Below are 16,531 nucleotides of genomic sequence, written 5' to 3' on the forward strand. Positions count from 1 at the left end.
TCAGGATCTGAGGTCCTGTTTGGAGACAGGTCCCCTTCCAAAAGGGATTTTGATGGCTCACAACTGTCTGGGGAGGAGCCTTGGTGGAAGGGGATGGGGTTATTTACTGGCAGCTCTCTGGTAGTTGGAGACAATTAAGAAGGGAACAGTGAACTCCACTGGCACTGGCAGTTCCCAGCTGAGTGCTGCCTGGAAATTTGAGATCTAATTAAAGCAGGCCTCGGATCTCATCATTCTTCCTGCACGCCTTGGACAATGAAATACTGACTCCTGCATCTGCTCCTTATGTGCACCCGATGCAAATAAGTAAGAAGTCTGTAAATACATCAAAAACCATACTTTATTTTATGTATAGCAATACAATTTACATATTAAATAACACTATAATAGAATGATTTGATATAGTTTAACATAACAAAAAGAAGATTCTTCAAGTTACAAAAAACCCCCAAACAAAAACCAAAAATGAACAAAAAGTCTCCCTCAAAATACTCCCTCCCACCCTTTCCCCAAACCAAACACCACATTTTTATTTTTCTTCTGAATGGATCAATGAGACAAACGTATCTAGTGACTGGCTAAGTCTAAATCCTGTTGTACACACTGACAATGGAATAAAAAAAATCTCCAACTTTCACAATCACTGCCCCAAAGAAATGACATTGTGGAAATTATTTTTGGAGTGTGATGATGGCGTCTCACTACCTTGAAACACAGAAGGTTTGTATTCACATAACCACCACAGAACTAGGAAGGAGGTGAAACTAGAAAAAAATTAGCTTTATATGAAAATATAAAATTCTATGATTATATACCATAGATACAAAGTTCCCAGAAGATGCTTATCTAAGCAACAAAATATTTACAGTTTTAATGACTTTGCTATTTTAAAAATGAAGGAAAAGAAAACAGAAGTACACATGAATGCTTCGGTCTTTAGAAACAATGGCTGCGTGCTAGTCTCAAGTGTTCTAACAAAACAAAAAAGTCACTACCCCAAATGTTGGAGAGTTGTGACATTGTATAAAATTGACTATCTCCTCTTTTGGAGACGTTTATTCTTAAAACTCAAGACATTTTTCTTGAAATTAATTATCCTCTGTAGAAAATGCTTCCCTTTGCAAATAGTTAACAAAAACACTAAAAACAGTTTAACAGCTAAGACAAAGTAGAGGCCAAATCTCTTTATTACAGTTCCTCTCTTTCCTTATTTTTGCATTCCTTCTCCTTTGATAAGTGAAGCCAATGTAGTTCACATTGTTAGAATGGCAACAAGGAGAAGAAGAGCAAAGGGGTAACAGTGAATTACATCCAAAAAAAAAAAAAAAAGAGAGAAAAAGAGAAAGAAGAAAAGCAATGCAGTAGATTAACAAATAGGCATTTTCCCTTCATATAAAAATTCACTGGCACCACTTGAACATAAACTTCGGAACAAAAGATCTGATGTCAAAAGACATGAATTTGAGAAAGACTGCTAAATCTTCAAGACAACTACATTTTTTTTAAATTAAGTTGGTTTTGTTTTGCTGAGAATTAGTAGCATGTATCTTTGGTAGAATCCCTATCTATACTTTGTAGCTTTTAAATAAAATATATCAGCTTTAAAACAGATTAATGAGAAGGCAGTTGTGCTGTATCATAAAGATTCTTCTCCTAATGTACTAATGTATCACTCTGTGTTCAAGCAATTTGAGCAGTCAGAAACTGGAAAAACAACCAAAATTTTGCAGATCCTGTAAATGACTCCACTAACCTAGAGCAGACCCACAGTACAGAAACAGTCACTTTACAAGGAAAAGTTTAAGGGGCTTGGATTTTTCTTTTTCTCTGTTTCTAAATTAGCGTTTGGAAACAGACACTGAAATACTGACAAATGTTGTTTAAAATGAATTCTTACCAAAAAAAAAAAAAAAAAAAAAAAAAAAAAAAAAGAATTCTTTAAAATTCTTTAGACATTGATCCTGCAGAAGACTTGGTGCTTACTCTGCACACCTAAGCAGTCCCAGCAGTTCCCCCAGACCTTCCTGCCAAAGCTCACACACAGGAGTGTTTGGAGGACGGGTTATTCTGAGCCTGCCACCTATTTCAGATGTTCAGACCACACAGAAACTTTCCAAGCATTCCCACTTGGAAAGCTTGGCTGCTTTTATGGTCTCAAGACACATTTCACATCTTTCACACGGTCTGCGAGCACAGGACACGTGCCAAGACATGGAGAAATGGTATTTTCTAAATGTAGACACATGTGTGCTTCAGTCCTTCTGTTCCTTATTTCTCAGGGCTGGTGCTGAGGACTACGCTCTGCAGTGATATAGGAACGTTCTCAGGTTCTCTTAATTTGCAGACCTGCACATTGCTTGGGAACCTTTGATGCTTGAAAGACATCCTGACTGAATGGCAGGAGCTGGGTACAGCAGAGGGGTTGGGGTCCCAAAAGCAAGGTGGTGATTTGCAGAGCAGGACTTTGGCTGGACACTCGTGGGAGCATCAGGAGAGTTTATCAGTGCCCATCTCTGAGCAGACATTGCTCCTTCTGCCACTCACTCAGTCCCAAGGAAAGGGTGCAAACCTGTGCAAGAGAGCAGAACTGCAGCTGCTTACAGGAGGATAGATTTGGCTCTTCTGTGTGCTCAATCCTGACCTTCACAAGCAATTTCTAGCTTCACTCCTTCAAGCCTCATGCACCACTACCATCTATTGGCTACCTGACTGTCAGCACAGCACTTAACATACAGCTCGAGCTCCCTTACAATACAGTCCATGGAGAACTCAGAGAACATCAGTGTACACTATTTCCCCATGGATTAAATCCCAATAAAGTATTTCAGGTGTTGGAAAATGCCCATGCAAATGCGCAGATTTCCAAAGCAACCACCAAAGTTCAACCCCCGCAGCCTTCATTCATTGATGTTTAAAACTTGTGAAAAGGTAAGGGATTAAAGCAGGGGTATTCAGGCAGTGTGTCACAAACCAGAGTTATCTTCCATCATGCCAGTGAAATGAAAAATAATCACCTGAAAGTACTGAACAAATCCAACCTCTTGATGCCTGCAGTAATCTTTGTGTCACTTAGTTGTCAAGCTTTGAATTTCTAACTTCTCCCTACATCTTCCCAGGAATTTAAAATACTTCTAGATTAAACTGATCCAACTAATGAGTCCCTTTGTGCTACCAGCTGGCATTGGCTGGCTCCAGGTTCAGACTGGGGGCACAGAGGGGCTCAGCAGCCTCTGAGGCTAATGCAGGCTGGCCAGAAAACCACTCAGCAAAACCTTGCAGCCCTTGCAGGGAGCAGCACTTGAGAACTTACTGAAACCATTCTGTTACTGGGGTGAAGTGACTGGAGGGCCAGTCCTAACTCCTACTGACTCCCACCTCCATGCAGTGCAAAGGGGATGCAAACTACAATCTTTTGAAACATTCTGCATATATTTTATTTGGATTAGCTGTTGCTGAAGAGCTTATTAAATTGTGATTTCCTCACCGAAACCATGGGCTTAGCAATTAGCAATTATTTGGATTGCTTGGATGGAGGGATTCAACAAACTGAGAAGTAAAAGGTGACTGTGTAAAAGGTTGCTGATGAATCCTTGAACACTTTGAATTGTTCTCCTATTAAGATAAAAGGCCAAAAGTTAGCACACATCAGTTTGCACAGCCCCTCTGCTCTCAGTGAGGCCGTATCAGTTTGCACCTTACATGGCTCTGAACCAACAAATCTCCTCTCAATATCCTTTTAAACAGTTTGCATTCAGCTTCCTTGTGAGTGAAAATACACAGAACCTTGCCAAATGTCCGTATTTCAGCAAGACTGCACTGGCAGAAAGTAATAGGTTTACATTTAAATGAAGAAGAAAAAAGTGGTAATATTTTGAAAAGTCCTAAAAAGTTACAATGAATTCTTTCTGTAGTTTCGAAGTGAAGGAATTAATGCCACATATAAGGGATAGTGCCTTTAACTGTACACCAAGGGTCACATGGCTAAAATCACATATTTCCTTTTCCAGGCAAATTCAATAACCCCTCCCTACTCAGTCAAGCTATGAAGGGCACAACTAATTTTAATTTTCAGGAGAATTAAGCATGTGCTTACTTCTTTTGTTATACAGGGATTGACCTTGTTAAATTGCAACCAAATACAAAGGAAGAGGGAGCCAGTGAGGATGCAAACTTAAATGCTCCAAACAATAATTATTTACATAATCTGGGGGAAACCATTCTATTGCTGTGGGAGGGAAAACACAACAAGCTAAGTTTGTGCTAAAGAATTAGTCTGGCAAAAAAAAAAGAGGGAGAATGTAACTTTATAGGTAGTTTTTTTATTAGTTTGCTTCACCAGTAAATATGGATCAGTACTTTATGTTTTAGCACTAAAGTATGAAAATTACACACCTGTAAAAATGGCATCTAACAGTTATGAAATTAAGAAACGCCTGTCATCATGTAACATACCATTAGGTGTGAGGTCATATTCAAGAAATAGTAAGGAAATTAGATGTGTTTAAAATATTGAATAGCTTAGTAATGTAAAATATTGCTACCTTTAATATATCTGAAAACTGATCTGATTTTGGGTTGTCATAGATTTTTCACTGTATTGGCTCCGATGAAAATAAAACCAAAATACTTTCCCATCACAGGGCTGGTTAAAAACCAAAATCAACATTTTCCTGAATACACGGGGAAACTTTGAAATTGTAAATTCGAAACTTATCGCCACATCCCACATATGAATTGCATCTAATTTATAATTATATTTTACGTAATTTATATATTCCATGTGAAGCAAGTCTCAGGCCTGTAAGTGTACAACACAGCAATTTGAAACAATACAGAAATAATTGTTTCAGCTCCACAAGGCTGTTAGACCTTCACTGTAGCTAATAATCACCTGCCACATTTGTCAAGAAAGGATGAGCACTGCTCAGCCACTCCACTGGAATGCAGAACACCGTTACCAAAACTTTGACATGATCACTAAATAATAAATATGGTACGAAGGGGTACAGTATCTGTTGTAGAAAGAATCCATCTGGCCTAGCATTCAAGATTTAAGATTCCAGGGTCACTGTAGTTAGCAAAACTTCACTGCATTTAAACAAAACAGAAAAAGTGTATGTTTGTTGTCATGGAATGTCACATCAGGGCTTGTCTTGTATTAGGATATTATAGGCAGTAACACTGATCATATAGTGCAAACTAGATAAAATTGCGTTTCACTGTGTGAAATAAACAGAGGTGCAAATGCTCAGTAGGATACCATTAAGACATAAAATGGCAAAAAATAAATATCAAAACTTTTATCAGTGTAAAAAAGTAATTGGGTTATTGTATAACCTAGAGTCTGGCAAAAAAGGCCTCAAAAAAGTTCAGTCTTCAGAAGTTCTACAAATTAAGTGCCTTTTCAGGTTTCCAATTAGACAAGAGACTCCATGCTTTCTGCGGGATCGGATTCGTCACTGGCCATCACAGCACCGTTTTTGTCCAGTGTCATGGGACCATTTCCATTTTCCTTAGTGCTGACCAAGCTTAGCATTGCCTTATAAAGAAACTGGTACTGTTCCTGGAAAAGAAAGAACAACTTATTTCAATCCTTTAAATGTACACAAATGATTGGCACTTTAATTTGGCATTCCCAGGGAAGGTCATGGGTGTTCATTACCAGCAGCATACACATAGCAAAGAAATAGACTTGGAGCAATTACCTCTGTTTATCCAGTTTAACCCTGTCAACCCAAACTCCAGTTTTGGGTAGATTATATTATTTCTGATATACTACTAAACACTTCAGGAGGGCAGGACAAAATCTGAGGCCAGAGCTCAGCTCCAGGTCATCCCCTGGGTGGCAGAACCTTGTACCACACACACTGAGGCAGGGAGGCTGCTCTTGCTGGACACTCAGGGAAGCGCCTCATCCCCCTGCAGCTTCATCTGCCCTGAGCATCCCTTCAGACCATAATGTGCCAGACCTAAAGAGCACAGCTTAGCTCACAGGGCTGGCAGGCAGATGGTGACAAGCTGAAAGGTCCTTCTCTGCTAGGACTTGCCTGTAGGATGATCCCCTCCAAAGTATGAGAAATAAGTTTAAGGGAAATCAGAAACTTACAGTGTGGCTTGGAGGTTAAGAAAAAAAGACAACTACACATAAGAAGTTCAAATTCTGCTAGGTAGCAGATGCTGTAGGGCTTGATAACATACACAATGCGTGTTTAAGTTCATGGTTTTGGTCTAAGATGAAAACCTTGTAAACTGTCTATTTATAGTCCATGCAAAGACTTACAATGTCTGTAAATACTCCAGGCCGCATAAGATTTATCATCTTTGCCACCTGGAAAACATCGACAGCATTTTCATTCTCCAGCTGCTGAGACAGAGTGGTAAGGGCACATAGAGTTCCTGCTGACACAGCTCCATACCTGGAAAATCACACCAAAATGAAGAGTTACTCAGAAACGCAACCCAGGCACTGCCACAGAGTCATGAAAGTGTTGTTATAGTCTTATCTGATTACTGCAGTTCCTCTTTTATCTACCAAATGCTTGTTTTATAGCTGCTAATTTTTTGTAATTTTAATTTATAGAAGAAATCTGATGGCACACCAGTCATCTCAGATAATCTGCACTATTCAGCACAAAGAACTGTATCAGCAGCAGAACATGAGCCATTCCAAAATACCCAGCCTGGAGACTGTAACACTGAAATGAGTTCTCCCACACCACATGGGCTGAGAGCATCTGCATTACAGAGGAGTGTATTTTAAATTCATTAGTGGGAACTCAAGCAAAACATGAGTGATTAGAAAGAAATGAGACTTTGCCTCTTCCTCCACATCTGACAATTGCAGAAAACTAGCACGGCTCTGTGGTGCTCAGAAGTAAATGGGGCACATCTCAAAGTCTTGCCTGGGTCTGATTCATTGGTAAAGGCAACGTCCCTGTGCCAGGCACCCAGGAGACATTACAGATTTTGAAGAGTTGAGCTGTGTTGTCATGTAACAAAACCCCAAACAGCAGTTATTCATCAGGAGCATGACTCAGTCCCTGAGATACCCTTGAGATACTGGTCAGGTGGAAACCTCACTGCTGCAAGCCTGGGGGTGTGCTTGGGCCATAGGTACAGGTGTGAGGCACACCATGAAGGATCCTACACAACGGCTTCAGAGCAGCCTCCACTCTCCTCTGCTCTCCTGGTGCTCAGGAGACTGGAATTCTGTCCTGGCTCTGTGGCTTTGAGAAAGTCTGTGTCTAAATGTTCCCGCTAGTAAATGTGGTCATCAGTGCTGACCTGCTCTCTAAGCCACTTGCAGAGCTTTATACGAAAAACTGAAATAATCAGCAAGTGCTGCAATACCATCTTGCACTGTGAGATTACCACTAGGATTTGTACAGCACTGCCACGGAAATCCAGACATGTGCTGACTTAATTTTATATGATTTTTGCAAACTCAAACTCCGTTTACCTAGAAATGGGAAACAGAACTCAGATCACAACAGATGTGCTCTATTGGATGTGAGGGCTAAAGGAGAAGCAGCAGCACCATACAGACAGCTGTGACTCATCTTCAAGGGCAGTGGACAAAGTATGTACTTGACAGGACACAACTAAATCCTTCTAAGGGTGTAATGGTATCATTTTCACTTGGGCTGGTAATTTCCAGTTCCTAACAATCTGAAGATTTTTCTTGCAGAAAATTATGCAGCACGTCTTTATGTAGTTGCCTACACTTGGGCAGTTACATTTAAAAATCTTGACAACTGTCTCAAGTTGGAATTTCTGAACTTTTAAAAATGTTATCAAGTTCATCCCACCATGTACTTCCTAAATACCACATGAATTTAGTTATCTGCAAATTCATATATTTGGAATTAATCTGCAGTTGTAATTATTAGTGGATTATGTGATATAGTTGTTGCATGTAGCAAAGGGAAATTTTCATTTTCAGCTACATTTCCTTAGACTCCAATGAAAAGCAGAATCTACATTATGTATTAGGCATAAAGATAAAATCATTGAATATGACAAATAAACCAAAAAAGCAATGTACAGAAAGAATGACTCAGCATTGCTTGGAATGCAATTTTGATTTTCCTTTTTTTTTTTTTTCCATCTAGCAATGAAATGCCCAAATCAATAATGTTTCTAATTCTGTAAAACATAATCTTAAATACTGCAAGAGCAGCAAAACTTCACTTCTGTCTACCCAAAGCATGAATATTAAAACCAGACTGGAATTAATCAGTGCTGGTGAAAGGCAACAGAGCTTAAACTCTGCATAAGCAAGGCAGGAGAAGGTGGTGGGGGAAAAACTACTTGCTGCAGCCCAAGGCACCATTTGCAGGAGTCAGTTGGGGAAAACCTGTTGCACCAGCAGCACATGGATGTGCAGGGAAAGCTCTGTGGATATGGATGTCCTATGGATATGTCTATGGATATGGATATGTGGCTATCAGTGTCCTCCTGGGACACCAGCACAGTGCCTGCTCTGAACCACTGACACACCAGAGCGTGGTAATGAGGCTCTTACAAAGACTCTCAAGACCTTCCCAGTGATTCTGTTTGTGGCAGTGACAAAGTCTAGCAGGCTGCAGTGCAGGGGGGCTGCAGGTAGGGCAGGTGCTTGTGCTGGTTTGGTGCTTGCTCTTAAAACAACCAAAGCACTGTCAGAGGCTGGGCCTCCTTGGGATTTTAAGCACAGAATGACTCCAGCAGGTGCTCTGTCCACCAGGTAACAGTCCCTCCACAGAAATCAGGTCAGACCCAGGCTCCAGCCTTACTATAATGGTATTTTGAAGCTCCATAAATGTGTGCTAGTAATAATTTGCAATGCAGTATTTAGCACCCTTTGTAACTGGGTGTTCAAGCATAGCTGGTGGGACAATGCTCACCACTGTGCTACAAAAGAGGCAAAATGTTGGGGCATGCTTGTTAGTGGGCCTCCTCCCTCCCACTTTTATGGGCTCTTGGAATGTTTTTTGAGACACAAAATGAGGAAGGATAAATCTGCTTTTAGAAGACCTTGGCCCTTTGTCACAAGATACTTCTGCTGCTCATGGTGAGAGAGCTGAGCCAAGCTTGCTCTGTCTTACATGGCACATGAAACCTGAGCTGTTAGACAGGAGCTTGGGCTGTTTTGAAACTTGTTTCCATCAGCCTGTATTAGGCTGCTTAGAGCCTTATCTAAACCAAAGTTCTGCTGGGTTCTGAAACAGGTTTTAAGGATTTGCTTGGAATACTTCCAGGACCAGAAGAACCCAAAATGCTTCCAAAGCAAACAGCCTCACCTCCTGAGTCCACCTAAGCTTATAACAGACACAAAAACTACACAAAGCAAAATGTATTTGGCCTCAGATAACAACTCATCCTTGAAAGTTTATATATTCTTAATCTGTTCCCTGGACTACTAAAGCCCACCTACTCCTGGATACTAAACCCCACCTACTCCATGCAGGAATGGACATCAATCCTAACAAGTGTCTTTCAGCTGAGTGTACAATCTGCACGTAAACGGGAGAAAAGCGATGACATACTCATCATGAACTATGGTGGGGCCATCCCTTGTTAAGGCCTCTTCCTTGATTACATTGATAAGTTCAAAGGTACTGCTTATGGGAGCGTCAGGGTTTGGCCATTTGGGACACTGAAAGTGGCGGACTTCCAGAACGTAGTCATCCTGCAATGAAAACCAGCCTGGCATTAGCTTCCTCCACTTCACAGGCATCAATCTAGGGGCAGAGAGGGAAGAGCCTCACTGCAAACTGAAGGGAAACTTTCTTCTTCCCAACAGTTTACACAGAAAGAGGACACAGCTCCAGCACGTCTGTAACAGTGAACAGCCTCAAATCATGCAAGTTTGACAAAAATGTTAATCAATGAAAGATTTTATAATCGAATTCAGGGCTCATATCAAACCTCACTCAGAGTCTTTACAGCTCGAAAGTCAAACAAGAGCAACCAAATCAAATTTAAATGGGCTTGCAAACTAATGTCTTGCAGCAAAGTCCAGATAGAAAACTAGAAACAGATCTACAGTTAAAAAGGATCATGCTTACATTTTTATGATTAGATAAGACCGCCAAACAATTAAACTATAAATGTTGAATTTTGTAAGCAGAAATAAGACAATACACCTTGGTAAAATCACATCTCCACTTTCCAGCGAGACAGACAGTTAATAGCAGCCTTACTAGCTAGAGGAATCTACCTGGAAGTAGATGAGAGAGAGGAAGAGCCAATGAGAATACCTTTCCCCTGAGAGCAACATGCATCCACAAGCATTTACAAGTAAATCCTTTCCAAAAATTTTCTGAACTCTTTTTCTTCTTGTGTATTTAAATGGCATCAACATAATTTTGGTGAAAAGCAAAGACCCGCATTTGGAGATTTACTTTACCTGGGTAGCTTCAAGGATAAAGTCATGGATGATAATTTGCTCTTCATTAGAGAGGCACAGTCTGTCTTTGCTGATAAGGGTCACAGTAAAGGCCTCACAGTTCATGGATTCCTCACGACTTGGCCAGTACACAAACTCATCTTCTGCCTGGAGAAATGAAAGAACACACTACTGCAGCCTTTCAGATACCTTGTGTGCAACAAAAAAATCCAGTGGATCAAAAAATTGCTTTGATAAATAGAGATGATCAGGAACTGACCTTTAAAAAACACTTCTGTCTAAAACAAATTTACTGTTACAGTAGGGTAGTAAACCTGCCAGATCCTCCCTTTGTGTGTTCAAACAGGTAACATCTGCTTTTTAATTGGTTTCACAGGGAAATGGTTCTCTTACCTCACTCATACTTAACCTTTGTATTGTATCCCAGCTTTATGACCTCCTGCCTACACAGTTCGTTTGCAAGTCAGATATTTGTTTAGAAAAAACTCATTGACCTTTAAAAATTAATGACTTGTTATTTTTAATTTGTGTTTATCACGGTCTAATACAAAACTCAAGTTCTGTGGATCAGGCCTAGGTAGAAGATTGATGGATACATCTGTAGGGCTTGAATTTTTAGGAGTGAGTGGAGGAGTGAAGAAAAAGAGAAATACCTAAATATTCTTAGCCTTGATAAAAACACTAGCTAAACTTAATGCAAGTTCTCCAACAAAACACCTCTGCCAAAGGGGCACTGTGTAACCTGAGTGAGACTGGGAAGGCTGGAAGAAGTTCAGTGCTGAAGTAGACTGACTGGCAGGATGTAAGTCAAAGCTGTTCTTTAAAATTTAACTGAGAATTCCTCATTTGCTACAGAGAAAGGAAATTATGGTCTGTCACCACAGACATGCAAAGTCCATTTCTTGTTCTGGCTTCAGAAATCTATGTCCCTGCAGCAGGAGCACAGAAGTTGCCCTGGCCACATGCACAGAGCAAACCTGTGTCTCTGGACATCCTGTCTTTCACTCATGAGCAAACGTGAACTATCACCTGATGTCATCTTGCTGTGGCCATGCACATCCCTCTAAAACCAGGTGTATTTCTGTGGGTCTGCAGCTCTGATGCACAAGATACTGTTGAGATTTGTGCTGTCGAGTGTTCATTCTGAAAATGTGACTTGTGGTTTTAAGTCCTTACAATTCTGCCCTAAACAAGCAGGAGCACTGGGAAGCAGAGTAATATTGCCAAGTGCCAGGCAAGGGACCTGTCCTGCCACCTGACAGGTCCTCATGCAGCAGGTACCTTGCATTATTGTCCTGTCCTTTGGCATTGCACATCTAGCACCTTGGTGCTGCCTGAATCCTGTGCACCCCTTCTTGCCAGCCCACACATCCCACACTGACACTGAGCTGAGGTGGGACACCACTGCCTTCCTGGCCAGAAGGGGAAACCACTGTGGCTGAGCCCAGGATTCCTCCTTTGCCCTTTGATCACTCTGGTTCTGCAGAGCTGTTTCATGTACATGTGAAGACAAGATCAGCCCCTTCATTTCCACCTGACACACTTCCATTTCCTAAGCACCTTCTGATCCTGTGGAATGTCTCTGAGCACTCCTTGCAGTGCTGCCCTGCCTTTCATGCCCACACACAAGCAGCATATTGACTGCTGCCTCTTTAGTAGCCCCTCATCACTGCTATTTTCCTGCTGTAATGAAGGCGGTTTCTCTTCCACTTTCAGCTACAATTGTCTGTTCACCTCAGTGATGCGTGCATGAAAGAACGAACCGATTAGTTCCTAATCCTTTTCAACACGCCCTCTTGAGACTTGCTGGTAAATCTGGAAGTAGTGATTAGCACTTCACCTGTGTCTCCTTATTCTCTCTCTTCTGTCTGACTCATTATTTCCACTTAAATTAACATACTTGTTTGCTTTTTACTTTCATTAAAATGGCATGTGCAGCTTTGCACAGTCACAATCTTGCACGGCCTGAGGCTTAAGCTCAGGGGCCAACAAGCAATTATCCTCCTGTCCCTACCTTGCATTTCTGCTCCTCTCAAAGTCCTTACCCATAACCCCAGGCTCTCCATACCCTCAGTGCTTGCATCCTGTCAGGCAGCCCCGAGGAGCTGCTGACAGCACTGGTGTGCTGTGCTGTCTGTGAGCACTGTGTACCCTCCAGCCTTGGACCAGGGATGAGTGCAGCAGGCAACAGCAAAAGAACAGCCCCTACAGCATGGAATTTCTCTTTTCGTAACCAGCTTATGGCAAAGTTTGACTAGGTGGCTCAAAAATTGGCTTTGCTTTCAGCCAGCAAACAGCCTCAGCAGGCAACGGAGTGACCCTGTGCTGTGCCCAGCTGGGCTGTGACAGTGGCACTGTGCAGGGAGGGACACAGGCGACTCACCAGGCTCTGGTTGTCCGGCAGCATGACAATGATCTGTGCATTGTGATCCCAGATCATTCGCCAGAAATCTTTAGTTGTATGTGGCAGTGGATGTTGGGTTATGATGAACTCGTTACTCCTGTAGTAGCCCTTTTGCAGCAAAACAAACACACGGTTACTTATTGCCTCCCATACTTTTAAAGCATCAGTTTCATTTCTGGGGACACATAATGACCCTATTTCATTTTACTCCACAGTATTTTCACACAGGCTATATTTTCTTAACTCTATTTCAATTCTACAGAGTCCCTACTGCTTTAATTTACTTTAAATCCCAGTATCTATTTGACTGTATCTCACAGAAATACACATTCCATCTAAATGCATCTTGTAATTAATTTTTTTAGGCAAGAATCTTTAATAAAACACGGTTAATAGCTTTACATTATGGGGAAGGTGTTAAAAATCTCATCTGTTAATACACAGCCATTACATACGGAATTAAGACAATTATAGGCATCTGGTATTTAGCACCTTAGAATTGATTTTACTTTGTAATTAGGTGTTGGCTTCCTCACCATGATATAAGAGGCATTAATGTAATCTGTTCCCTTCATTCCAGGCAGTGGTGCCAAGCCCACTCTAGCACGCTCAGCTATAACATTAAGGAAAAAAGAAACACAGAGAAAAAAAAAAAAAAAGATCAAAGTCTGATCATGGCACAATGCAGAAAGTAAGAATTTCTCAGCTGTTAACAAAGCAAACAGTGTGCAGCTCCCATCTCCCACAGGAGCAGGCCAGCACTTTAACTGCGTTAAAGCACTGCCTGCTAACACAGGATATAAAAGAGAATGTTGCACAATATTCCCACAAGGACAAAGTAATTTCAGGAATCAAATTTTACTATAGCAAAGATTTTCACAGCAGGCTGAATTACCAAATAACAGTATATGCAGTGATAACAGGGGATTTCGAGTAATTCTTGTGTGTAGTGTTCCATTTGTCTCCAGCAGCACACAAACCCAGCTGATTTATTTTGTTTTCCCTACCACTCTATAGCACTGCCATTTCTCACAGGGTGAGAGAACCTCCAGAGACAAACATCTTCCCTAATGAGGAACCTCCCAGAAGTGTGTGCTCTTCTGCATATCCACACTTCTCTGTGTTTGAGGGCTGGGCTCAACATCATCCTCAAACCCTCTGACAGCCCTCAAAATTCAAAATGAAATCGTGCAGCTGCATGACACAAAGGGCCAAATCAAACAGCCTATTTCTAGCCTGTTCCCATCTGTTTTTAAGATGTATTCTGACGACTTCCCTTTTTATTAACAAACTTCATGATGGACTGTGTCTGTGCCACTATTACTCTGTGCTAGCTTGGCTATCATCTGTCCTCTGTGTCCTCTTCTCTGGGTTATGTGATGGGGATGACATTGTGCCCGTGCTTGGTCTTGTGCAAGTTCATATTGCTTGACAGCCATGCACAGATTCCATTTTAATGACAGTGAAACTGTGTCCTCAGGCACTAAATACCCTGAAATCTGGGGCGGCTCACACAGAGGAACAGAGTGCAGTAGCTGAATTACAAACAACTGGTGCCAGTCACTCTGGGAGATCTCACCAGAGCTGGGAGCTGGTATCAAAGTAATCTCTCAGTATTCCATAGATTTATCCCCTACCTAATTATTCAAATTCTTAAGCACTTCAAATTAACATTTCACTTGGACAGTATATTTGGCTGACACTGCAACTATTTCCTTTTGTTCAGTTTCATCAGGGTAATACTGAAAGACAAGACAGCTTGGGCTGAACAAAAGATTACATTTCCCCTTCCTAGTGGCTATGTCTTTTCATGCCTAACACCGGGAGAATTAGGTACAAAAAGTTATGCTAGGCAGTAATCAAACCGAAGATGTGATCTTACATGGCACAACTGATGAGTTCCTGTTCTTCTCTTTGTTGCAGTCTTTCTGAGCACTGAAGCATTCCACGTATTTTGCATTACACTGTGTAACCAGCTGAAAAAGAATAAAGTAGTAAGTCAGCCCTCAGAGCGCTCTAAATGAAGAGAGAAGGTTTCTTTGCCAACTCCTGCGAAGATGCATTAGTAGAAGAATAAACTGCATTGTTAAACCTGTTTAAAGTACTCAAGTTTCCAATGGAAATCATCCTTTTCATACAACATGTTTAATAGATAAAAAGATCTCTGCAGCTCTCAGCTTTGAAACCTCTTGCATATGAAGTTCCACCAAAATGTATTTTCACAGAATACATTTCATTATCTTCGAGAATATATTTCACAAAATTTCAGGTGTATTTAGTCAGAAGCAGTTCTCAAGGAATAAAAGCTAGCAAAATAGAACAACAAAACTTTGAGGGTTTTTGTGGTTTTTTTTAAAATTTACTTTAATTTTATTTTTTTATTTTAAATAATAGCCAGATCATTCCTGCAGAATGTCTTTTTCTGCCAGACCTTTGGGGAATCCTCTACACTGGCATCTGAAATCTGAGGCCATGGGCTACATTCTCTGGTCTGCCATATTCATTTTGGGCTGCCTAGAGGCACAAAGAAAGGCAGATTTGTACTTGAATACACTCCCAGTACATGAAAACTCTGCCAGAGCAAAGAGACTAAAGGTGTCTTTCACATCTCCTGCACTCACACCTCGTTATTCAGTGTCATTTCACTCTGATGGCTGAATGTAAATTGCTGTACTGGGGCATGAGCACAAGTTATTTTCTGCCAGCTCTGTGGCTGCAGCAGAAACAAGAGAAAGATCTAATAATTGTTGCTGGTCACATCCCAGTTTGAAATGCACTCTAAACAAGATAGCACTCAACTCATCTATGCACTGGCATAAGCCCCATTAGAAGTTATGGGGTTTCTAAGTAACTGCCCAATGTTGTCAGAGAAGGTAATTTCTGAAAATAGCACTTAGGGTTTTTAAACTTTGGCACGAGTCATCAGAAAACATATAATTTATGTATATAATTTAGAATTGTTTGTAAAAGTGCAACGCTTTTTAGAATAACAAATCTTTGCCTCTTACTGCATTTTGTGTGGGTGTGCATGGGCTTGCACTTGTTTCTTTAATTTAGTAATTAAGCATCTGGAATGTCTTGAGTGATGGAGAAATACCGAGATTCCTACAAGTGAATTCAGATTAATTTTTTGAATAGCTTGGCACCTGGTGTAATTTAACAGCTTCAGTTCCTTGGGTAGTTATTAACTGAGTTTAGCTGTGAAAACAGATGTCATGTATCTCCTTGTGATACAAACTCTCACAAAATATTTTACAATGTATTCAAATAAAGTGCAATCAGAAAAATCTTAGGTCTCAAATAAGAGATCTGGGAGAAAGAAATTACTTTGGCCAGGAAGGAAGCAGCTATGACATAGCAGGAAACGCAGCAAGCCTCATGATTAACAAGAGAAAGGCAGATTGTGTTTCCTGGCCTTAAAACATTTGTAATTCCTTATCTGCACTGATAAAATAGTAGGTGGTGCAAAAACCTCATCTCTTGTCTTTCCTCATATCTATATGGATGAGAGCCAGAGTTTGGAGGAAGACTTCCAGCCAAGCTAACCACAGATTTGGGAACATCCAAGCCCCCTTGGGAACAGGGAGAGCAGCAGCACAGCCCAAACCAGTGTCCATGTCCCTCTTCTCACCTCTGACTGAGGAGCATGAGCACTGATTTCCAGCAATGAAGCTAAGACTGTATGGGACTGAACTTCTCAAGATGTTGTGTTGTGCTGTGCTGACCAAGTTTTCTGG

At 41.0% G+C, this 16,531-nt stretch overlaps 1 protein-coding gene across 1 annotated transcript in view; it reads right to left on the reverse strand.

Moving 5' to 3' along the window:
* Positions 1 to 322: 322 nt before the first annotated feature.
* The window catches only part of PTPRG (protein tyrosine phosphatase receptor type G), a 394,882-nt gene continuing 378,673 nt past the window's right edge, over positions 323 to 16,531 (reverse strand). Inside the window, exons 23-29 of the mRNA XM_066326515.1 lie at positions 14,677 to 14,770; positions 13,331 to 13,407; positions 12,774 to 12,902; positions 10,391 to 10,537; positions 9,528 to 9,670; positions 6,281 to 6,416; positions 323 to 5,563 (exon numbers count right to left, since the gene is read on the reverse strand). Coding sequence (XP_066182612.1) covers positions 5,417 to 5,563; positions 6,281 to 6,416; positions 9,528 to 9,670; positions 10,391 to 10,537; positions 12,774 to 12,902; positions 13,331 to 13,407; positions 14,677 to 14,770 — 873 coding nt within the window. The 3' untranslated portion in view covers positions 323 to 5,416. The remainder of the gene's footprint in view (positions 5,564 to 6,280; positions 6,417 to 9,527; positions 9,671 to 10,390; positions 10,538 to 12,773; positions 12,903 to 13,330; positions 13,408 to 14,676; positions 14,771 to 16,531) is intronic.

The sequence above is a fragment of the Sylvia atricapilla genome, chromosome 11 (assembly GCF_009819655.1).
Source record: "Sylvia atricapilla isolate bSylAtr1 chromosome 11, bSylAtr1.pri, whole genome shotgun sequence".
Lineage (NCBI taxonomy): Eukaryota > Metazoa > Chordata > Aves > Passeriformes > Sylviidae > Sylvia > Sylvia atricapilla.